The 25,369-nt window shown below is 36.5% G+C and overlaps 1 protein-coding gene across 1 annotated transcript; it reads right to left on the bottom strand.

Moving 5' to 3' along the window:
* Positions 1–1,442: 1,442 nt before the first annotated feature.
* LOC104589916 (uncharacterized) lies at positions 1,443–25,086 on the bottom strand. Its single transcript, XM_010248395.3, has 6 exons — positions 24,958–25,086; positions 24,819–24,865; positions 19,247–19,413; positions 19,041–19,163; positions 4,624–4,842; positions 1,443–2,047 (listed from the first exon to the last, which is right to left on the bottom strand). Exons 3-6 carry the CDS (start codon positions 19,406–19,408, stop codon positions 1,655–1,657), a joined length of 897 nt encoding a protein of 298 aa, XP_010246697.1. The 5' UTR covers positions 19,409–19,413; positions 24,819–24,865; positions 24,958–25,086; the 3' UTR covers positions 1,443–1,654.
* Positions 25,087–25,369: the final 283 nt, after the last annotated feature.

The following is a 25,369-nucleotide window of genomic DNA, read 5'->3' as shown; positions in this document are numbered from 1 at the left end:
CACCGTCCATCCAATCTCACATTCACTCTGGCCCATCTAGCTTTTGGATCCAATTCAGATTCTGGACTTTCAATAAATTCACAAAAACAGAAACCACCTTGCCGAGATATAAATCGAGTAAAATAAAATAGAAACAAGCTCTGGATTCTCATTCTTCTTGTAGGATCTGGTGTACCAGGTGACCCACATGGACCCTTTAATTAATGGAAATGGGAAATTCTAAAGAATGGATGTAATCCAGAAGATAAGATTGTGTTGATCAGGTGTATCTACACTCCCGCTCTATTGATTGCAAATCTTTGACCAAGTCAATAAAATCATTGTCAATGATCTAAGCCTCTTTCCATTAATATTATATGAAAGCGTGTATCTTAGAGGTCCAACTCTTGTCATGATCTTCAACTACATGTGATGTAAGATCATCAAATCATGCGCATCACCATCAATACCATATAATAAAGCTTTCCCATTAGTGTTGTAACTGCTTTCTCCCACATGAATCAGGTTGGTCCAATGAGATTCCCTGTGGGTCCGCCAACGTTGGTCCGAGGTTGGGCCTAAAGCCCATCATCTGTTTTGTTTACCCTTATTGTTGCTTGGGTTTTTGATTCTCAAAGCAGTGAAGACTGGTCCAAGTCTTGTGGCTTTTGCAGTCTGTTAATTGGGCCAGCTATGGGCTGGACATGATTGACCATATAGGGGTGCAAGTCGGGTTAGTATCAACCTTAACCCAACCCACATCGTTGAACCCCAACCCAATGACTTTAGATTGGGTTGGGTTTGGGTTAGCCCAAGTTCTTCACTCTTTTTTTTTTTTTTTTAATATTCCCACTTCTCTTAAACTTTATTACATGAGACTATAAGAGGAAAAAGTTCTGATGCTTTAGGAGTACATACTTACGTAACGATAAAAAGATTACCTTTTAAAGTTTAAACTAAAATTATTGATGCATATACGTTTTATGATATTTATACGGTAACATGAAGACAATAGACATGTTGGGTTCAGTTTGGTCAGGTTGCCAAGAGGCCAAGACCCCAACCCTATTAACCAACCTGACCTCTAATCCAACCTTTTTTCAGGTTGGGTTTGGGCTAATCCAGCCTAAGCTGCATCATTAGATACATACAATTCCGGTTCTGATGAATTCGACTCCAGTTCCAATTCTGACTGCGAACCAAACAGATTTCTGAATATATGAATTTTGTGTATCCTTTTTATTTTGTGTGCAGTATCCAGAATATCATATTATATTGGCATGTAGGGATGTCAACAGGTCGGGTTTGGTACGGGTTAAGAAACCGAGACAATTAATGCAGGAACCTCAAACCAACAAGTACCTAAAGCGAAGGCCAAGATGATTTGTATGCCCTTTCTGTAAAATAAAATGGATTCTTTACTGTTATGACGACAAATAACACCCTGACCTGGTTTCCCAATATTGGCCTCAAACAATTAATATTATCATTATTTTGGTAAGAAAAATGTGTCCAAACATCTCTAACAACTAGATCCAGAGAAAAAAAAAACAAAAAACATACTTTGAGAGCCCAACCAAGAAGTTAGCAAAGAAGATCTTTTTCATATCTTTTTAATATATCATTCATGACATGCTACAACAGATAAAAGAAAGAGACTGGTATAGCATCTTACTTATTGTTCTTTTGCTCTCTTACGCGCCAAAAACCGCTCTTTAGCTGCAGCCAATGCATCTTCACTTCTTTTATGATGGTCCCGTTTTGGTTCATCAGCTAATGATTGTTCAGCTACAATATTTTCTTTTGGGATAGTATCTGTCTCTGGTATCCTGTCTGAAGATTCCAACTTCTCAGAGTGAGACGTCTCAGCATGATACTGCTCTTTCTGCCTTGCTAAGTCAGCAGTTTTTGTTGGCAAGTTGGTTTTTGGGAGTACTCTCTCTGAGATATCAGCAGTCCCTTTTTCTTCTTGCTTCTCTGGATTTCTTGATTCAGCAGTTTTGGCACCAAAAGCAACATTGTTTGAAAGGTTGAAGTAGAAATCAGTCATGTCTTTCTTCTTGGTAACCTTGAACAGAGAGGAAATGGACATGCAAATTAAAAGAGTTATAAATCAGAACTAACAGGATAATAATAAGGATGCTTCATTGCTGTAAATAATATTGTGCTACAGAAACCAATCACATAGTGCATCTGCTTCAAAACCTTTCAGTTCCAAAATAAAAAAGCTGGGTGAAGTGTAACTTATTATTTATTTAACCACATATGGATGTTTAGGGGTTCATATAATTACTCAGCCAAATCACAGTCATGACCTAAGAAAATGGTTGCCTTTATTAATTTATGTTTCTTGAGGTATTTGTTTGTCTTTTATATCTCAGAGATAAGGCTTGGATTTACTAGATTCACAGAACAGATCTAGACAAGCCAAGACTCTTAGGCATGGTAGCAAAGACGACAACACAAAGGATCCATTTAATTTCTTGAGGTATTTGTTTCTTTCTTTCTTTTCTTTTTTAGGCTAAAACCCAGATAAGAACAGAAGAGAAACCATGCCATATAACCCAAATCTATTCATACCAACTGGATCATGAAACCAAGCTGCGCTAAGACTCAGGAGACCACTCCTGCACAACATTTAGCAGACCTCATGGTTGGAATCATTTGCTTGTCATGAATCAAACTCAAGACCAGATACATTGGGGACTTGGAGTAGGTGTCACAATTGCCTGGACAATGGTGGATTGGTTCCCACATACAATTTATAGTACGATTTTTCAGCCTAAGAGCATTGTTGCATAGACTCTCCGAAATGGATGACATGTTTGTGTTGAACACATGTCACAAGTCGTTGGAGTTCAATGCTCTACAATGTTCTTGAAGACACTTCTATGTAACATTTCATTATTATATCTTTGCTATATTGATATAAATGAACAGCTAGTGTACAAATATGAATGCTAAATTGACAAAACAAAGGCAACATTTTAGACCATTTTTGCAGGTATTAAATGTTAGAATTAAAAATATATGAACCATTATCATAGTATATGCCTTTCCAGTTAGATACATCCATGAGACCATGTTTTTCCATCTTGTCTAGTCTCGTAGACATCACTTTCTGACTCCTGTGTCCATATCCATGCAAAACTGCCCAAGAGCACTAAAGTAACCAAAATAACCCCTTACAATAGCCCCCTTATAATAAATTATTTTATAAATAATTTCTATAATCTAATAAAATTCTGGAGAAACAATTTAGTTCAGTGGTTCATAAGTAATATTTTTCTAATATCTAAAAGGCCTTTACCCAATGTTGGTCCTTGTCTCCCAGCCATCTGGGGTATTGGGAGGGGTAGACTCCCAATAATCTTTTAGGAAATTCATGGTATGTTATTAGATATTAGAATACATTTTATATAGACTACATGTATATAACCTAAATGGTTTATTCATATATAGCACATTTTCTTTTTATAAGGTAATTTGTAATAAAATGTATTAGATTCATATATATAGTGCTTAAATAGTTGAAGTGTAAAGGACATCTATGGGAAATCAATTGCTCATTCTTTATATAAAGTAACATTTTTAAGTTTTATTTCTTAAACTTTGACACTATAAACGAATAAAAAGTGAGAGGTATATCTTACACAATTTGCATTCCCTGTTCAAGAGAAAGAAGAAAGAAACCATAAGTCTTTCTACATCCCAAACCCCACCAAAACCAGTGTCTCATATTCCTATCCCTCGCTCTTCACTCAAGGTAGCTCTGGCCATCATCGAGACATCAACCTAAGTATGTTCTTGGTCCTTTTTAATAACTTGCAGTTCTTATTGTATTTGAACAAGCCAAAACCCAAATTTAGGTCCTCTCTCTTTGCTATCCTCTGTATCTTCCACTTTGTACTCAATGTTAAATACAATGGAAGGGGAAAGAAATCTATTTCTGTTAATATGAATAAAGATTAATGCTGAAAGAAAAACTAACATTTTTACAAGTTAACCTTTTCAAGGCTAATGTGATAAATATAAACCGGCAAAATTTGTAAAGGAGAACATGATGCCAAGAAAAAATACCGTAAATGAAAATTTTATGACAATTACTTATAAACAACAATCTCTAATAACCAATAAATTTATTTCTTGGAATTTAGTTGGGTAATGCCTAGATCGGTTAAGGATCTCCTCGATTGTTGGAAGGTGGGAGGCCTTAGTAAGAAAGGGAACCTGGTGTGGAGGACTATTCAGCCGCTGTTTTATGGTCCATTTGGATATCTGTATCTGAAGAATTTAAAAGTCTGAATTTGTCTTCTTTTTATTGTTCTGAATTCTGGAGGAAAATGTAATTGCTGTGGTATTCAGACTGCCCTTCGGGGTCTGATCCCAGCTTGTATGTTTTTGAGTTGAATAAAATTACTTTACCTTTCCAAAAAAAAATAAATTTATTTCCACAAATAATATCAATTATTAGAAGGCTTATTAACATTACATTTTGGCACCCCAACCATAATGCAAGAAAATTCTTGGGTTATAAAAGAGCCGTGACTGTTTTTTGCACTTATACAAGCATGTTAAGTTTAAGTAGCAGAACCACAGCTTTTATATCATGTCTAAAAGGATAAGGGGGAAAGAGATGCATACATCCTCTTTTTCCTCGCGAAGTTCACGCAACCGTTCTTCCTCCAACCATTTAGCTTGTTCCGCAAGTTTTCTCTTGTATGCACTTGTAACAAATTTATCCTTGTCTGAATATAGGTGATCGTCTTTGCTTCTCTCTTTAACAAGTTTTCTCTCATAAATTATCTCATGCTCTCTTTCACGTTCTTTAGCTTTCTCCATCAGTACTTGAATATATTTAGACTGCAATAGGAACCAAAAGTCTGTTGGAAATACAATAATCAAATCCCTCCATTCATCAGATTCAAAAAACAAATGTCTTGCTAGTTTATTTATTTATTTTGCACTACCAATTTCACATGTAATATAACACAATTGATAATACTGAGAACATAGAAAAGAGAACATACTCCCAAAATTACAGAAGATGATACACTGATTACTTTTTTGTTTTCTGACTGGTAACTATTAAAACTTTATTAGATATAAATAAATAAAGAGAAGATGTATAACTGTTAAATGATGGCCCCTTCTAGGCTGACACTAATCACACAGTCCAGGCTTTAACTTCTTACATACAGTTCAAGAAATTTCCCAGAACAAGCTGATTAAAAAAAAATCCCAGAACTGAGCCTTATTAACCCCATCCTTTGCCAATGCATCAGCAAAGCCATTTGCTGAATTATGGACCCACGAAAAAGTGGATTACAGATCTTGTGGCACTAACTCTGACCTCTCTTATGATGTTCCTGTAATGCCACGTCCCTTCCATTTTGTTTTTTAGCCAGATCATGTTAATTAATACAGCAACCTTCTAGAACTTTTTTATTGGTAACTTGATACTTGTCAATTAAATAAGAAACTGGTTTACAAGAAGATTTTCCAAAGCATCCCAAAAACTCCTTACATTTATATCATCTACCTATCTCATATCCACTAAATCCTCACTTGTAATTCCCCAATGCAAGTTCTCCCTATTAACTCTGTTTTGCTAGAGCATCAGCCAAGCAATTTGCCTCCTTTGTCCATAGAAATTGGGCCCTTAGGTCATGTGCCAGCTTCCTTATTTCTCTAGAAACATGTTGACATTGCCAAAGTCCTGGGTTGTTATTTAACAGACATCTTACAACTAAAGGTGCAAGTCGGGTACCCGATCTTGAGATTTTACGTTGCATTAGGCTGGGTTTTCCATCCGGGCCCATTCAAATTTTGACAAAACCCCAACTTGAGCCTGACCAAGTTGCACTACAACCAAGGTTCAAAGTATCACAAAGACAATTTTAAGAGATGTATCGGGATACGCCTTGGATACACGTGTATCAAAGAAAAACTAAGATACGCTTGGAAACACTAATAATTACTTTAGTAAATCATAAAAATACATCAATAACACTAAATATAAAACCTCAATGAGGTGTATATACATTAAATTAATATATTTTAATGGTTTTATGAAGAAATATATTGTAGTTAATTATAATTTCATTAAAGCTTAACTACAATTTATAAATTATAATTCTTAAGTTTTAATGTTTTATGGGATGGGAAAAACCCAACTCTCCTATCCAACCATAAAACATGCATTGGCGCAACTTCCAAGTGAAAATATAATTAATAATTATTTATTATTTAAATAATTATTATTTATTATTTATTTCCAAAAATTATAAAAAATAAATAAACAATATAATAAAAAAATAATTATTAAAGAAGAAATTTCAATTGCTTTATGGATATGATAGATCATCCATAGAATTATAATATATTCAATCATTGTGATCAAATAATAAAGTATAATTAATTAATTATTTATTTTTTAATTCTAAAAATATAAAAATAAAAAATAATTATTAAAGAAGAAATTTCAATTGGCCTGTGGATATGATAGATCATCCATAGGATTATAATATATTCAATTGTTGTGATCAAATGATAAAATATAATTAATTATATTTATTTTTTAATTCTAAAAATATAAAAAAATCAAAAAAATATTAAAGAAGAAATTTCAATTGCTCTATGGATATGATAGATAAATCCATAGATCTAAAACATATTTAGTCTTTATAGGCATAGAAAAAAATTACATTTTCAAATTTTTGTTAATTTATATTTTCCCCAAATATCTTCATGAAATTTCCATAAATCTACTGATAACACAAAAAATTGTGATTTTGAATGTAAGAAATGTAGATCAACATAAATTTAAACATTCAAGAAAAAAAAATCACAAGATATTATAAAAAATTGAAAAAATTTACCTACTTTTGCCATATTTTTTCAAAATTTGAAAAATCTTCAAAAAAATTAACGATTCACACTTGTTTCTTGCAAATTTTTGCAAATCTAGCACTCTAGGAATAGGTTTGGAGTTTTAGAGTCATTTGGGGGTGAAAGAAGGCTTATTTCAGGGAAAAAGATGAGACACATTAAAAAAGAAGACGAGACGCTCATTTTTCATGTGTATCCTGCATCTATTTTTCAAAGATACGATACAATACGCCCCGTATCGGGCGTATCAAATCGAAATTTTAAGCCTTGCTTACAACTTCTGAACCACCTTTCACAATCATCTTTTGATGTTCTGCCGAAGAAGAGGCCAACCTGGTTTTTATCTCCCAAATCCCAATACGTGCTTCCTTCGTACCTTGTGGTGAATATTCTTTCTATTTACTAATCTCATGTTCTTTTGTGTCAGATATTTGGGATTTTTCTTTTCACTATTTTGGAATTTGAATGCAAATGGAACCCATTTTTTCTCCAAGAGATCTTTTCAAATATACTTTTTTCTCCCCAACAAAGGTAAGAGGAAAGTTTTGTGACATACTCTAGATCAGCTGTAATTTGAACAAGAAATGCAAGAGTTTTCCGAGACGAATCTCGCACAAAGGAAGCAATCAGAGAATATTCCTGTGCAAGTTGCCCATTGGATTAAGACTTTGCCAAATTTTGCATATTAATAAAAATAATGAAATTATAAGAAGTTGGCAAGTGGTGGCTCAAGCCCCCCTGATAAGAAACAAAGTAGTCATGAGTTGGACCAACCAGAACAAGGCATGATTAAAATGAACGTAGAGGGGTGCAGTATGGGCAACCTGGGAAAGTCTAGAATAGAGTGTATTTAGAGATAGTCAGGGGTATATTCAATGCTTATACTTGGGACCTATAGGAGTCCTTCAAGGGGTATTTAGAGAATAGAGTGCAGTATGGGGACTGTACTAGAGCGGAACTATGAGCAGTCCTTCAAGGGATCAAAATGGCTAAAACACAAAATTTTGACGACTTGATGGTTGAGGGTGATACCAAATTGGAAGTGGGATGACTAAAAGGAAGCAAAGAAGGGCTTTGGAAGTATAGGGAACACTTTGAGAGAGATACAGCTATTGATAAGAGAAGTGACGAATAATTTCAATTGGATAAAGAAGTCTGCTAACAGCCTAGCTGATGAGGACTCCAACAAAGTCAATTTTTCTGGGTATCTATTTTTCAGTGAAATTTGTATAACTTTGGGCAATGGATTAGGGGTAATAATTATCAGGACCTCAGAAGTAGGGGTGATGGTACATCTCTACGTTAAAATATATGATGTACTCCTTGAACATTACTCTTGTAAATACTTTTTAAAGTAATAAAAGCCTGTTACTAATCAAAAAAGAAAAAAGAAAAGAAAAGGTGTCTTTTCCAGCATCAGACCCTGGTGTTAAAGCCACGAGTTCAGCCTTTAGTGAGTCTCCTTGACCTATAGGTCCTGAGAACAAAGCCAAAACTTCACCATCTTTTTTTTTATCACTAACAGAAGATTTCATTGAAGAAAATTAAGGATACAAAGGGAGGAGATAACCTCTCTTATCTCCTCCAACAAGAAGCAAACAAAGCAGAAAAAATTACAATTGAGCCCAAAACAAGCCACAACTTCACCCTTACCATTCCTATATACTTCACAAGTGCCTCAAATTCAACTGCTTTTTTAATAATTGAAAGAGGAATTTATTAAGAAAACACGAGAACTGTTACAAGCATTCCACTGAGAGGCACAAGGTGTGACCTCCCTTAAAAATGTGAAAACCACAAAGCACTATAGATAAAGATTACAAGGTAGCTCAGTACAAATGTTCCCTTATAACCCCTTGCTTAGCAAGATAATCTGCCAATAGCATTAGCAGACCTGCCAAACACCAAGGGTCATCCTATAAACCATTAATTCCGTATAACTCCCACCACATCTCACTTACCAAGTAAAAGATCATTAAATTTCGTTGAGAAAAAAATGATAGGCATTGTTACAAGCATCCCAAAGGGAGGCACGAGATGTAGCTTCACTATTAAATTAGAGCTAGCATTGTAATTACAATTGCGCCCAATACAACTGATCCCTAATTACCCCTTGCTTTGCTAAAGCATCAACCAATGCATTTGCCTCCCTTCCCACCCATTGTATACTGAGATTCATCTGCTGTGTTAAAAGCATTGGGTAAATATTCATATAAAGTTAATTAACATTTGTGTTTAGTTATTTTAATAATTGCTATTTTTATTTAGTCAATTTGCTAATTTAGTTAATATTTATATTTTTCAGCTGATTGATTGGTGGACAGCATTTGGTGCTTCAGCTCCAAATCTACAAAAAATTGCTATCAAAATTTTTAGTTTAACATGCAGTGCATCTGGTTGCGAGCGGAACTAGAGTGTGTTTGAGCATGTATGTCTTTAATAAATTTATGTTATAATTTATCTTATATTTATATTTTACATTTAAATTTAAATTTTTTTAGCAATTCAATGCTATTTTATGAATTCACAGATTCATACTAAAAAGAGGAATCGCTTGGACCAAAAGTGATTAAATGATTTAGTGTTTATTAAGTTCAACCAGATGCTGAAAGAGCATTTTGATTCACGCAGTTACATTGATCCCATCTCTCTAAAAGATATTGATGAGAATAATGAGTGGTTATAGGGAGAGATGGATGGGGCTGAAGATAATTTGGTGTTTGATGGTGATTCATTAACATGGGGAGATGTTGCTCGTGCTTCTGGAGTTGAAGAGCCACTAAGATATACAAGATCCAGAGGCTCAAGCTCAACTTCACAGTTATGAGCCAAGTGGCCCAAGGCAACCAATTCCAGAAGACCTAGCACATCAAATTCCCAACTTCGTTTGGAAGATGAAGATGAATTTGATTGGCTGAGAGAGGAATACAATATAATTTGGTGTTTGATGGTGATTCATTAACATGGGGAGATGTTGCTCGTGCTTCTGGAGTTGAAGAGCCACTAAGATATACAAGATCTAGAGGCTCAAGCTCAACTTCACAGTTATGAGCCAAGTGGCCCAAGGCAACCAATTCCAGAAGACCTAGCACATCAAATTCCCAACTTTGTTTGGAAGATGAAGATGAATTTGATCGGCTGAGAGAGGAATTAGGCAAGGAGATCCCTTATCCCCTTTTCTCTTCACTTTGGTGGCTGAGGTGTTAAGCAGAATGGTGGCGAAAGCTGATTTCCAAGGATTGTTTATGTTAGTGTAGGGGTATTTCTGTCTTTATACTTGTGTTGAGGTTGTTGATCTGTAATATTATATTAGAACTAGTGTCCCTCACTTAAGTAAGGGCACATGTGTCTTTTCCATTATGTTAGTAATATAAAACATGTCTGGCCGAATGGGAGAGGTGATTTTTTCCCTGATTCGAACCAGACTTTTCTTCTCTCCTTTTCTCCTCCTTTCTCTCTCTCTTTCCTTCTTCTTTCTTCTTCTCTCTTCTTGGCTGTTATCAGACTAACAGAACTCAAAGGCAGGCCGAATCATAATATGGTATCAGAGCTCAACTAAGCAACTCGGATCTGCCCAGATTTCTGTTTTCTGCGCACTTAATCTAGGGTTTTCTCTTGATTTCTCTGCCATCAATTGGAGATAAGGGAAAGGGCTGAAAAGGAGTGGTCGCCCTCTTCCCTTGGAGGTTTCTATGCCTCCAGTTGTGTTGCTCATGGTCGGTTGCTGTGGTTTCTAAGAAGCCCTCCCCTAATCGATGAAGAGAAGAGGGCTAATTCGTGTGGTGCAGTGAGTGTCTTGTGTGGTCTGATTTTCTTCTTGTGTGGTTTGTTTTTCGGGTGATGAGGTAAGAGATTTCTATGCATATTTTGTTATGAATCAAATAGGAAGTATGTTTCAGATTGTATGATGGGATTTCAGACTGTAGTGTGCTAGGGTTTATGCTGTTTTTTGTGTGATTCGAAGGGGGAGTGGTTCTCATATAGTGGTGAGATTTCAGGTAGTCGTAGGGTAGGGTTTTTTTGTGGCGTAAAGAGTGCAACCTTCAGCAATAACAAGTGCTGAAACCAGTGTGATCAAGTAGTGTGTAGTGTGCCGAATTCAAGAATAACAGAATTCAGCAATGGGAGATGGCAGTGATAGCAAATCTAATGTGATGATACCTACTGACTACCTGAATGTTCAAATGACCTCCATTAAACTGAATGGAGAGAATTATGTACCTTGGGCTAAATCTGTAGAAGTTTTTCTAAAGGCAAAGAAGGAGGTGAAACACATAAGGGAGGAGAAACCCTCCACTGATTCTCATGAGTATGAAGACTGGGAACAAGAGGATGCACAGATTATCACGTGGTTGTGAAATAGTATGGAACCCAAGATTAGTGTAAATTTCATGTTTCTTGACACTGCCAAAGATGTGTGGGACCATGCTAAGAAGTTGTATTCTGGTCAAGACAATACAACCAGAGTATACCAGCTGTATCAGGAATACATTAATCTGCAACAGGGCAACCAGAGTCTTGAGGAGTACTATGCTAGTATGAGAAACATTCGTAATGAGTTGAATATTTATCACCCCCTCACTTCTGATGTCAAAATTCAGCAACAACAGAGGAAACAACTTGATGTGACTCGATTTTTGGTCGGGCTGAAATCTGAGTATGAACCAGTGCGGGCTTAGATACTAGGAGGGTCAGCTCTCCCTTCCTTAGAAGAGGTGTTTGCTCGACTTCGGAGGACTTCCATTGGGTCTACTGAGAACTCTAATGTTTCTGATAGATCAGCCTTTGCAGTGTCAAGGGGTCGTGGTGTTAGAGGTGGAGCTCGAGGAGCTCAGTCTGGTCGTAGTGATAGCAGTGGTCCGGTATATGGCCAGAGTGGTGGTGGTGGACCTACATATAACCATGGTGGTGGTCGTACTGGAGGTAGAGATTCAAGGGGAGCCCGTGGCAGAGGACGTGGCTCGGGTCTGAGGAGATGTACTCATTGTGGTATGGATGGACATACCATTAATTATTGTTATGACTTGCATGGTCCACCCTCAACTTGGGCCAATCATGCCCTAACTAGTGCACCGGTTTCAGACAGGAGAATCGTTCATCTAATCAGATGCCTCCTACATCCACAGATGTTCCCGGGAAGGAGATGGTGAGTGTTCCCCGTGATGAGTATGAGAGGTTTGTCCAATCCATATCTCAGCAGAACACGGCTACTTTCGCACACTCAAGTATGGCTTGTTTGGCATCCACACCCAATCCCTGGATTATTGACTCTGGAGCCTCCGATCACATGACTGGAACTCCAGCTGTGTTTTCTTCCCTCTCTCATTGCTTAACATCACAATCTGTTACCTTGCTAATGGTTCCACATCCTCGATTTGTGGTGTTGGCAATGTTAACTTGACCCCCTTATCTTTATCCTCAGTTTTGTATGTCCCTAAATTTCCGTTTAACCATATGTCTGTTAGTAAGTTGACCAAGTCACTCAATTGCTCTATTACTTTTTACCCTTCTATGTGTGTTTTTCAGGATCTCAAGACGGGGATGAAGATTGGTGGAAAGCATGAAGCTGATGGATTGTTTTATCTTGACGGTTGTGGAAGAACATCAACAGCTCTCCAGTCATCTCTCTCTCCTCTCCAGTGGCACTGTCGGTTTGGTCATCCTTCGCTGAAAGTTTTGAAATCTTTGGTTCCTTCGTTGAGTCAACTTTATGTTTTAGATTGTGAGTCGTGTCAGTTGGGGAAACATCATCATGTTCCCTTTAGTCCTAGGGTTGATAACCGTGTGTCGAGTCCTTTTTCTTCGGTTCATTCAAATGTTTGGGGTCCTTATAAAGTGATGTCATACAATGGATATAGATATTTTGTCATTTTTGTTGATGATTTTTCAAGGATGACGTGGCTCTATTTAATGAAATAAATGAGTGAATTGTTTACCATCTTCAAAAAATTTTATCTTGAGATTCACAACCAATTTGGTGCACATTAAAATTTTTCGTTCTGATAATGGTCATGAATATTTATCTTCATCATTTCAAGAATACTTGGACCAACATGGCATTTTACATCAGACCTCATGTACCTACACCCCACAACAAAATGGGGTGGCTGAGAGAAAGAATCGTCATCTTTTGGAAACAGCTCGATCCCTCATGCATCACATGAATGTTCCAAACCCTTTTGGAGTGATGCGGTGCTTACTTCTTGCTTCTTGATTAATCGGATGCCCACGTCTATCCTTGATGGTCATTCCCCATTAACTACCTTGTTTCCCACCTTGTCTCCATTTCCTCTTTCTCCTTGGGTTTTTGGGTGTGTCTGCTTCGTCCATAATCTAGGCCCCGGGAAGGACGAGTTAGATGCACGATCCATTAAGTGCATTTTTCTTGGCTATTCCCGAACCTAGAAAGGGTATAAGTGTTATCATCCTAGTTCTCAACGTTCCTTTGTGTGTGTTGATGTTACCTTCTTTGAGTCTATTCCGTTTTTCTTGGGGTCTGGTGATGCTTCTTCCTCCTCATCACCTCCCCCTCTTCCACTTCCAGTTGTCGATTCTGTTCCCCTTGTTCCAGCCATGACCAAGTCCTTACCTCCAGGGCCACCACCTGTTGAACGGCCACCTATCCGTCAAGTGTATACACATCGCCCACATGTACCGGCTGCTACTCCCCCGACTAAAGAAGGCTATATATGGGCTTAAACAGTCTCCTCGAGCATGGTTTGGTAGGTTCAGTGAGGTGGTAAAGAAGTTTGGTATGAAACAGTGCCAAGTTGATCATTTCGTCTTCAGTCATGACTCTCAGGCAGGAAAAATTCTATTGGTGGTGTATGTAGATGATATTGTTATTATCGGGGATGATAAAATGGGCATTGACAGGTTGAAGACTTTTCTACAAGAACATTTTCAAACAAAGGACCTTGGTAAATTGAAATATTTCTTGGGGATAGAAGTAGCAAGATCTAAGCATGGTATTAATTTGTGTCAAAGGAAATATGTGCTTGATTTGCTAGAGGAAACAGGTTTATTAGGTGCTAAACCAATTGAAACACCTATGGAAGCAAATACTAAGCTGAGCAGTGATATGGGTGAAGTGTTTGAAGACCCTAGCAAATACCGGAGACTTGTAGGTAAACTGAACTACCTATCCATTGCTTGGCCAAACATCTCATTTGTGGTTAGTGTGGTAAGTCAGTTCATGCAGAAACCTCTGGTTCCTCATTGGGATGCAGTTCTAAGAATTGTAAGGTATTTAAAAGGGGCCCCTGGTCATGGTTTGATATACAAAAGTGGTGGAAAACTTGAAATAGAAGGATATAATGATGCTGACTGGGCCGGTTCTATGTCTGATAGGAGGTCTACCATAGACTATTGCACTTTTCTTGGGGGTAATCTGGTGACATGGAAGCAGTGCAGAGGCAGAATATAGAGCTATGGCACATACTGCTTGTGAATTAGTGTGGCTAAGGAACCTTCTATAGGAGATAGGATACAATATTAACACTCCAATGAAGCTCTATTGTGACAATCAGGCTGCAGTTCATATTTCTTCTAATCCGGTGTTTCATGAAAGAACCAAGCACATAGAGGTTGACTGTCACTTTGTGAGAGAGGTGTTGAATGGAGTGATGGGCACTGCATATGTTAACACAGGGAACCAGTGGGCAGACTTATTTACAAAAGGGTTGAGTCATGGGAGAGTGGCCTACATATGTAACAAGCTGGTATTATATGATATATACTCACCAGCTTGAGGGGGAGTGTTAGTGTAGGGGTATTTCTGTCTTTATACTTATGTTGAGGTTGTTGATCTGTAATATTATATTAGAACTAGTGTCCCTCACTTAAGTAAGGGCACATGTGTCTTTTCCATTATGTTAGTAATATAAAACATGTCTGGCCGAATGGGAGAGGTGATTTTTTTCCCTGATTCAAACCAGACTTTTCTTCTCTCCTTTTCTCCTCTTTTCTCTCTCTCTTTCCTTCTTCTTTCTTCTTCTCTCTTCTTGGTTGTTATCAGACTAACAGAACTCAAAGGCATTGTAGGGGTTGTTACCCACCTTCAATTTGTAGATGACATTTCTTTTGTGAGGGAGGTAATAAGGAGTGGTAAACCTAAAGTTGTTATTGGATAACTTTGTGGGGGTGACAGGTTTAAGGATAAATTGGACCAAAACAGGCATTGTAGGGGTCAATTTGGAGGAAGGGGAACTCAATAGATTTGTAGAGATTTTGGGGTGTGAAATTAGAAGTTGGCCAATTAGCTACTTAGGGTTACCTTTAGGTGGTAACCCTAGGTCAAAAGGTTTTTGGAAGCCAATCATTGAAAGATTTGCTAGGAAGCTAGCTCTGTGGAGGAGGAATCATATCTCTCTAGGTGAAAGGATAACATTGATTAGAGCCACTTTGGCAAACCTCCCTATTTACTTCCTTTCAACCTTTAGAATACCCTGTAGAGTAGCAAGGAGGTTAGAGAAATACATGAGAGATTTCCTTTGGGACCCAGGAGAGGAGAGGAAGACTCACTTGATTAATTGGGATCAAGTTAGAAAGCCCAAGGATAAAGGGGGTTTGGGAATAGGAAATATTTCACTTAGGAACTCAACTCTGTTAGGAAAATGGCTGTGGAGATTCCCTTTTGAGAGAAACAGGGTGTGGCACAAAGTCATTGTGAGTATTCATGGTTTGGATGGAAATGGTTGGGATGCAAAAGTTGCCCCTCATGTTTCCTCAACTTCTCCTTGGAAAGCAATTTATGAAATTTACCCAATATTTCCTTAATTCCATTCGTTTTGATGTGGGCCAAGGTAATAAAGTTCATTTCTTGGGTGGGAGATAGTCCACTTAAAGACCTTTTTCCCTGGACCTATACACTTTGTCAAATTTCAAAGGGGAAACAACAAGTATGTTGGGAAATCTTGGCCCAAATGGGGTCAATTGGAATCTGGGTTTCAGAAGGGGCCTTAGGGAAAATGAATGTGCCTCTTTAGTTCAATTGCTGGATCTAATAGGACAAGTCCATTTGGACCCATCCTTGGAAGATTCTAGAATATGGAAAGGCTCCTCAGATGGCCTCTTCTCTTGTTCCTCCTTTTTACTTGCCTCACCTAGCATCCTGGTTGGGGATTTCCCTATGAAAGAAATTTGAAGTAAGCTTATCCCCCCAAAAATTCAAGCCTTCTGTTGGGAAATTTTCCTTGGCAAGGTTAATACTTGTGATATGTTGTAGAGAAGAAGGTCTTTTGCTTGCCTTTCTCCTCACATGTGCTCCCCTTGTAAGGAAAGTGGTGAGACCTTGGCACATCTATTATTATCTTGTTTCTTTGTGCATCACATTTGGGAATTTTTTTGTATTCTCTTTGGTTACAGGTGGGTTTCCCCTCAAGATGTGGCAAAATTGTTCAACCGAGACTTTTTGAGGCAACCAAAGAAAAGATGGAAGGTTATGTGGAAAGCTACAAAGGTAGCTATTTGTTGGATGATTTGGGAAGAAAGGAATAACAGAATATTCTTGGACAATAGTAGAACAATGGAGGAGGTAATCGACATAGTTAAAGTTAAAGTAGCTCATTGGGTAAGATATCTGCATATCTTTCAAGATTTCTCTATCATAGACATTATAAGATCTTGGACAGAAGTAGCACAATCCTCAAGAGTGAAAGAGAGAGCAAGGATGGAATGGAAACCTCCAGATGGCAACATAATTAAATTGAATTTTGATGGAAGCTCTATTGGAAATCCGAAACTGTCAGAGTGTCAGGTATTGGGGGAGTAATCAGAAATTCTGAAAGGAGAATATTAGCTTTGTTCTCTGGACCGATTGGCATGGGCAACTCTCTAAAAGCTGAGCTAATGGCACTGCTACAAGGACTGAAGATAGCTAAGCAACTAGGAATGAGGCATATTGAGGTTGAAGGGGACTCCAAGGTGATCATCTCTTGGGCTAAAAACAATAGAAGTACTCTGTAGACTTTCAATGGGTTAGGTTGCAAAGGAGGTAGATGCTGAATTCAAATGGGTTGGGAGTGCAAATGGGCTAGCTGATTATCTTGCTAAACAAGGGGCTTTGAGGCAACAATTGTTTTGGACTGCAATGAAAAGAGGGACAGAAATATGTAATAGTGTGGGAGCTTTAATCCCATACACAAAGTTGTAAAACTTTTTTAACTCTAATTTCAAATAAAATTCTCCTTTGATGATAAAAAAAAAAAAGACGAAGATGAATTTGACATAGAAGAAGAAATAGAAGAAGAGAATATTGATGATTACAAATATGATGAGTATGAAGATGATATGGAATTTCCAAATGAAGAAGAGGAAAATGCTAGAATCTTGAGGAAAGAAGAATCAAGAATGGATGAATGGATTCAATGGACATATGAGAATTTGATTTTGAGATTTAGTATAGGCAGTAAACTTGCTTTTTGTATAGGTTGTGCTTTGCATTTTTAAATACTTAATATATAGCTTGTTTTTTGAAATATTTTTCAAATCTGATTCCTTACTTGCTTATTACAATAAATGATTAATTTTTATATTGATTTTGTTACATGTGAGTGTGACGGTGTGAGCCATGGAGAGGATACCGATACTAAGAGCTAAGTGTCTTTTAGCTTTGTTAATGCTGATTATTTAATGTTGTATAGGTTGTGCTCATAGTCATATTCTTTAATTCTTTTATATTTATATTTTATATTTTTATATTGAACCATTGAATGTGTTATACTGTTCTGTTATTTTTTTTTTTGTAGTCTAGTCTCCTTTAATTATTTAATGCTGATTTCTTAATTCTGTACTTATTGCATATTTTCCTGATTAACCAATTGAACCATTGCTGATTGCATATTCTTTAATTCTTTTATATTTAATGCTGATTTCTTAATTTTTATATTGAATCATTGCTGATTGCATACTTTATCAGTTTATCTCTAATTTTTATTTCTGTAGATTCAAGATTGATCATTGATGATTGCATATTTTCCTGATCAACTTCAAATTGCTGATAAGCTGATTACATACTTTACCTATAATGAGTAATGAATAATGAGTAATGTCTGATAATCTAAGTATCTAACCAATTAAGCTAATAATTAAGTAATTAACTTTGTTTTTTGAAATTTTCCTGATTTCTTAGAATTTCTACATTTTTTTATATTTTTTAAGCTTTTTTTTTTTATTTTGTGCGCCTTTTTTAAAAAGGCATGCGCCTCGCCTTGCGCCTCAGGCGCATTTGGAACATGTTGCATTTTGTGCGCCTTTCGCTTTTAAAACACTGCTCTGCTTAGGTCTGAAGGAGTCTTCAAATAAACTTCCCACATATTATCCAGCGAATGCCAATCTTCTACAACATTTTCTGCTTTTGTTTTCTTTCTGGAAATGAATATCATGCATGTACCAAAATTGAGCACTCTCAAGCTGTAGCTATGGAGCAAAATAATCAGTAATCAACAAACAACAAAAAGCAACAGCAATCAGGGCACAGGAAGGGGGGAGTACTTAGTATGTTTCACTATGGAGTTTGTAAAGGGACAATTAGTTGTTTTGGGTCAATTCCCTAATCCCTAGTCCAAATTAGAGTTTGTAAAGGGACATCTGAGTTAATAACTTAAGTCTATAAATAGTCATTGTAACTGAAGTTCAAGATGAGTTGATTGGAAGAATTAAAGTTTGGTTTAGTGAAATATGACAGTTGCCAGAAATTTTTTTTCTCATTTTTCCCCTCTCTTTCTACCAATAAAAGCAAGAATTCTTCTCTCTATTTCTGGTTTCTTGCTCATTCTTTGGTGAACAGAAAGCTATCTACTTGTTTTTCTACCCTTATTCTTCATCTTGGATCATGAAAAGCCCTCTTTCACCCCTACAAAGCCCACCACCAAATCTTATAGTAGAACCCCTACCCTGTCCTACATCAATGGATAACATAGTAAATAGAAAAAAAAAGTCTAACAGATAAAAAATAGACTTTAAAATTGATGAGAGCATAAACTAAACTTAAGCTCCTTAAAGCTAAAAAAAATCTGTCATCAACTGCAACAAAGGAAATAGCATTCAAACAAAAGCAAATTATTCCACAAGGCAAAATTAAGTTACCAACTTACCATTAATCATTGCAATTGACAACAAATCCTCATATGAGATCAATATATTATAAATCAGGAATCAAGCAATATTACCTTTCTCTCTTTGCAATCTTCTTCACGAGGTCGGGCAATCTTCTCTTTCATTGAATCATATACACCATCATAGTCAAATATTGAAGGGTCTTCCTCCAAAGCTTTCTTCTGCTGTTCTTCAATCTTCAGAAGATAAAGAGAAATGAAAAGAAATCACTAGTAAGAAGTTTGGGAAAACAAGAGATGCAAAATTTTCAAGTGCTTACATCCTTTAGAGACTTATTCCTGGTGGCATGACGAGCAATCTCCTTTTCAACATCATCATCATCATCATCATTGAAGCCAGGAGGAGGGGCAAGAGGAGGTCTTTTTGGCTGCTTCTTCTGCTGTGATGGTTGAACTCTAAGTTGCAGACCATACTTCTTCATTTTGCCTGTCAACATATAGAAAGAAGAAAAAAAATATCTATATCACAAATTGTGCCATCATGCAAAAACCAAAAGTACAGAATGCATAGAAAAATATCCATATATGCATCTGTGTGTGAAAATGGTTTCTTAATTGGGTCAAGCAGGAAGCTTCACCACACAATACCCAATTTCTGGTAATGTAGAGTAATAATGCAACCAACCCAAACTAGCCATTGAACAGGGAGCCTTCATTCCAGATCCTATCCTTTCTAATTTTTCCACTCTTCCATCTTTTTTTTTATCAATAACTCTTTCTATTATGAAGTAATCACATTCATAAGGGTTTGACAAAAGTTTTAGTGCCAGCTGCCAACTTGACACAACCCTCCTTTATCTGGGCTTAGGACGGATGGTGTAAGACAAAATCACACCGACAGAGTTAGGTGGTAGTAATATGTATTGGAAAAAATAACTACAATCAGTTAAATAGCATCCTAGCTGAGGCACTAGGATGTCTAACATCTAGTTGGCCAATGAGATACTTGGGTTTATACCATTAGGAGCCAATCCTACGGAGGTAAGCTTTTGGAATCCCGTGCTGGAAAGGTGTGCTAAGAAACTGGCAGCTTGGAAGAAAAGTTATGTGTCCCTTGGGGGTTGAATTACTCTAATTCAATCCACCCTGGTGAACCGGTCCTTTTTCTTGCATACTAATTCCCATCTAACCAAATGATCCTTTCTTCCCTCTCCAGGCTCCCACAAAAAGTTGTAAAGAGTCAGTTTTCTAAACACAGACTGGTTCACCAGTTTTCCAGTTAAACGAGTCAGTTTTCACCGTTTTTTTATCAAGTGCGGTCCAGTCTGGTTTTCTAAACACTAATAGAGCCAAATCAAGCATCATAAAAGTCATTACTTAAGTCCTAAATATAGAACAACAAACATAAGGTTTGTCCACATGCTAGAAGCTTGGTAGCTGGATGGTCTTAGTAAGACAGACAAGGCAATGAGGAATACGTGTCCTGTTGCAATAGTTTGGACAATTTGGATTGAGAGAAATAGTCATCTTTCTTCTCTGATAAAGCAAATGATGTTTTCCATCTACTATATAAAAAGAGAGTTTCGTGCTCTCTGTTTTTGGTCTTTTGTCAATGATCAATTTTTCCACTATTTACCCCTACAATAATTTCTTTATTTCCTTCCCGATAGAATTTTGTAATTTGTGTTGCTTCTGAATCCCACCGACAATGTTTTTCTCGCACGCTCTATCTATCTACAACTCTCTGTATTTGACAGCGTTTAGAAAACCAGACTAGACCGTCCAGTCAGACCGGTTGAACCATGACTTGGACCCTTAACCAGTTCGGTCACACCCTAAAATCTGGAACTCATCAAAACCATTCAAAGTCATCTGCTCGGACAGTTTAACCAAAAAAATCGATCAACTGATCCTGGTTTTATACAATGGCCATTAATCCACCACTTTATTTATGTTTATTTATGCCTTTTTAATGCATATATTGCTTTTTTTGGTAAAAAAATGCATATATTGCTTTAATACACTTGCATTTTAAAGAATGAAGAAAAAAAGACTTTAACTCTGGTCATTTGCTTAAAAATTAACAAAAATAACCATCTATGCACCACACTAAAGTGTGATATTATTTGTAGAATATGTTATATATAGCATTTATATGGCTTGAAACATATGTATATGTATATGTTTGTATGTATGTGTGTGTATATGTCATGACATCACAGTTCGACCTCTGGTTTGACTGCAATTGAACCTCTGACCTGTGAACCTATCCCTTTTCCAATTCTATGCCCAGTGTGATTCTCTGAACATTGGTTTTTAGTCTTTCATCAATAGTCAAATTTATATACACCTCTATAATTTCTTTATTTCCTTTCTTAAAGAATTTTGTGATTTGCTACTTCTGTATCCTATTGACTGTATTTCCCTCACTCTCTCTCTCTCTCAAAAGAAATTTATTCAGAAGAAGAAGAACTCTTCTTACTATCAAATGAAGAAGAAGAAGAAGAAGAAGAAAAAAGAAGGGTCTACACAACAGGGGTAGCCCATCCCCCCCCCCAAACACAGGTGCAAGCAAGATTCAATCCCAAGTCTCTGCTACAACCAGAAGGAGACCTTACCAACCAGCCAGTTGGCACCTTGCATAAGAAAGCTTTATTCAAAGGTAAAAAAGCATGATTTCAAATTAGGAATTCATGTTTGGTTGTTTTGTTGATTTCAGATTTCTGATAAGGACGTCCGTTGTTGAACATATGAATTTCTTTTGCTATCTATTTCTGTTTTTTTTTTCTGAGGGAGTGTTTTAATGAGGATAATCTTATTCATGGACAACAAATTCCAACGTCTGCTGTCCAATTGTTCTCCTTCTTTTAAAACATTTGCTCCAAATCTATGGTGAACTGTTAGATTGATATGTTGTGAGAAAAAAACTGGATTTCTTTTAGGCTAATTGGTTGAATGGCTAATATTAATTGTGAAAGCCTCCAATACAAGGTAGGGTATATGATTGATTTTCTAATATCAAAGAAAACCAATTAGGGATGCTAAGGCACCATTGGCTGAGGGAAGGAGTAAATGAATTCAGGTGACAAATCACTGGAACTCCACTTTTCTAAGTCTAGGGCATCCATAATGGATTGTCATGGTGGGATAGACAGTGGAAAGTAATTGACTTGCAATAGAAAGCTTCTGTCCATTGCACTTGTGGTTCTGTGAGTATCTCTTTGTGTCTCAGTTATTTGCAAAATAGCATCAAAAGAACTTATAATTGTCATCTTCAAACAAAACAAAGTTAAATTTGAAGCAAAAACAAACCAGAATTTACATTCAACCTATTTATTCTCCCATGCATTTAATCCCGGTAGTCATAGTTCTAGATATAGCTTCCCTTCTAACACAGTCTTTCAGTCAAAAATGCCTGGTCTAACTTTGATTCCTCTAGATGAACCAAAAAAAAAAAAAGAAAGAAACTTTACTTCCTCTAGAGTTGGTACCACCTACCACCCATTGTATCTCTTGCAGAAAATCATCAAATTAGTACCATTCATCTTTGTATATAGAGTTTATCTATTAATTCCAGCAAAAATACAATGGGAAGAATTGAGCAGCATTGTATGGATATGGTCAAGGCAATTGACTTCATGATGAACATGGTAATAGGACTTTCATGTTAACTCTGTACAGTTCTTGCTGGATCATAACTCTTACTAAATAATTTTCTGTTTTCTAATGTCATCTTTTCATTTAAATTAATTTACATTGAAAGCAATAATTAACATATTTTAAATACACGTGCAAAGCATGTGTCACTCTGCTAGTATTGGTAGCAGAAAAAGTAAAAGGTTTACTGATTTCTTGGTTGGCTTCAAATCCTATTTACAGAGGAAGGCTTGTTGACAGTTGTTTTGAGAAAAGCTTTCTTTTTTGTATCTAAAATATGGCTATGTAGTGGCTTCAAATCCTATATTTCCAATGTACAGTCTCTTGCTGTACATGGGTGTTGTTTTTGATGAATGAAATTATACTTTACCTTTTCCAAAAATAAGTTTTGTCCACACACATAGTCATATAGTTCAATATATTGTCAAAGGTCATAGCCTCACATAGGAGCCACCAACAAATTAAGGGCTGGATGCCACATGAAAGACCTCCAACCTGAATATGCATGTATAATTGCTCATTCATGCTTAGACATTCCTAGTACAATGAATAGGTCACAAATCTCTTTCTTCAGAAACTGGAGGGTTCCAAAAATATAGAGTTGGCATCCCTCAACATCATCAATTGGGGTATTCTACAATGAATAGGTCACTTGATCTTCTTTTTTTCATAAGCCAGTAATATCCATCATTAATTTGTTTTCTCTTAAAAATTATCATTTGAAATGAAAAATTACGAGAGTAAAACAAAACTCTGACTAAAAAAGAGTTGAAGGTTTGCCCTTTATTATTTCATTTCCCTGGACAACAAACAGTTAGATGAGAACAATATATGTAGACAAAAAAACATGCATGCTATTATGCAACTTGACTAGCAAATCACTAAACACATGAGGAACCAATTCAATTGAGTAACTTTATCTACTTCGTGAGGAAGTCGAAACCAATACAACGATAATATTGATTGGAGATTATAATAATAACATTGGAGATGCATAACAATTGCTTAAAAGAATTCCAACCTCTCCCTTATAAAGCTTAAAAGAAACATCACTCATAAAGCTTAAAAGTTACTCATCAGAGAGAGAGACATAAGATAAATTTCAACCTCTCCCTTACAAAGCTTAAACATCACTCTGCATAACAATTGCAGATCATCATTTTTTAAATATCGAATCCATAATGTAGATCAGAAAATAAGAAAATCAATTCCCTATAAGACATGCCAAGAGATCCCATGATTCAAGGCTCTACCAATTTTGAAGATCTTGAGGGAAATAAAATAAAACTAGAGTTTCCACTCTTCAAGTGCAGTAACAAGCTTGGACAAGGGGGTTTTGGCCTAGTTTATAAGGTAATTTTTCTCTTTATTAATCAAAGTGTAGTGCAACACTGAATATTCTATAAAACATCATAGAACGGCTAATAGAATGCATTAGTTTAATTTGGATGGGTCCAGGCTAACTTATTTACATAAATAACTTTATCTGAAACTTACAGGGCATGTAGGTCTAGGCTTTTGATAAATAATAATGGCATATAGGATTGCATAACTTACCACAGGTTATAAGGTTAGACGACCAAGAGCCAAATTTGGATGGGTTTCACATGCTGACACCAGCCTGTAGTCAATGAATGATAGTTTTTTTTTTCACTTTTTCTAATTCACATCCGATACTTTGTAACTATTGTAGGTACTTCCTCTGCAGATCAGCAAGACCCAGGAACAAATGGTTCCCGGGAATGACTGCCCACTTTGAGTTTGGAGTCATATGGAACCCCCATATACTACGCTATTGACCACTTCAGCTCAAAACCTGAGATGAAATAGAATTTCTAGCAAGCCTAAAGGGGGGCAACCAAGCAAAACAAGTTTAACGTTCATTTTGGGTCGGGCAGAGAGAGATAGAGAAGAGAAGAGAACGGGATGCAACAACATCTGATACATAACAGATCTGCAATACAAAACAAGTACTCTTTTGTTGCCTTGTGTAAGAACGCTAGCAGAGAGAGAAGAGAAGTATACAAATTCAAATTGATGTAAACAGATTCAAATAACTCATAGAGAGAAGAGAAGTATACGACTACACAAACAATAAAAGAAATGAACAAAATTAAAACAACATTCAGAGAATTTTTGCCTAATTCGAAACATAAACAGACATTAACAAATGTTAAATCCTAATGCATCAATGGAATCTGAAAAGGAAAAACGAGAGATGGTGGTTGGTTATACCTGAACACGATTAAGAATAGCTGAGTATGGATGAAAAACGGAGAACACTGTGAAGAAATTGAACACCGTGAATGGTGAGTCTCGATTAGTACCTGTGAAGAAGATTAATAAGAAGAAAAAGAAAACGAGAAGAACGTACCTGTGTGACTGTGTCGATTGATGCCTCTCGGTTGTTGGGGCAGAGGTTTTCTAAGTCGAATGTAGCTGTTTGATTTCACTTCTAAAAATTACTTCTTAAAGAAGATCCTTTAAGAGCTAGGCTACACGTTAATCGGTTATTGAAGTGTTTTTATGTATTTGGTAAAAAAGTGGGGAAAAAGTACATTTTATTAAAATAAGCATTTCTTAAAAAGGTGACTTGAAATTGATTTTTTTTTTCAGCACTTCCAATAGAATGGGACGAATGGGACGAACCGGTCCCTGATATTTTTTAATACCCAAAATACCCCCACATGAGGGTTTTACCTCCCTCTCCTCTCATTCGAACATGGCGAACCAGAAAATGATCAAAGACGATGAAGATGGATTGATCTAGAATTGAGAATACTGTT

Source organism: Nelumbo nucifera, chromosome 6 (genome assembly GCF_055504915.1).
Source record: "Nelumbo nucifera cultivar China Antique chromosome 6, China Antique-T2T, whole genome shotgun sequence".
NCBI lineage: Eukaryota > Viridiplantae > Streptophyta > Magnoliopsida > Proteales > Nelumbonaceae > Nelumbo > Nelumbo nucifera.
This window is presented reverse-complemented; position numbering and strand designations above follow the sequence as displayed.

What these genes read in the sequence shown, in the direction of transcription:
- LOC104589916 (XM_010248395.3), bottom strand. Translation starts at nt 19,408, where the DNA reads ATGAAGAAGTATGGTCTGCAACTTAGAGTTCAACCATCACAGCAGAAG. An exon ending in AAGATTGCAAAGAGAGAAAG is followed by an intron (nt 4,843 to 19,040) that starts GTAATATTGCTT and finishes TTCCTATTGCAG; the next exon opens with TCTAAATATATTCAAGTACT. An exon ending in TTCGCGAGGAAAAAGAGGAT is followed by an intron (nt 2,048 to 4,623) that starts GTATGCATCTCT and finishes TCTCTGTTCAAG; the next exon opens with GTTACCAAGAAGAAAGACAT.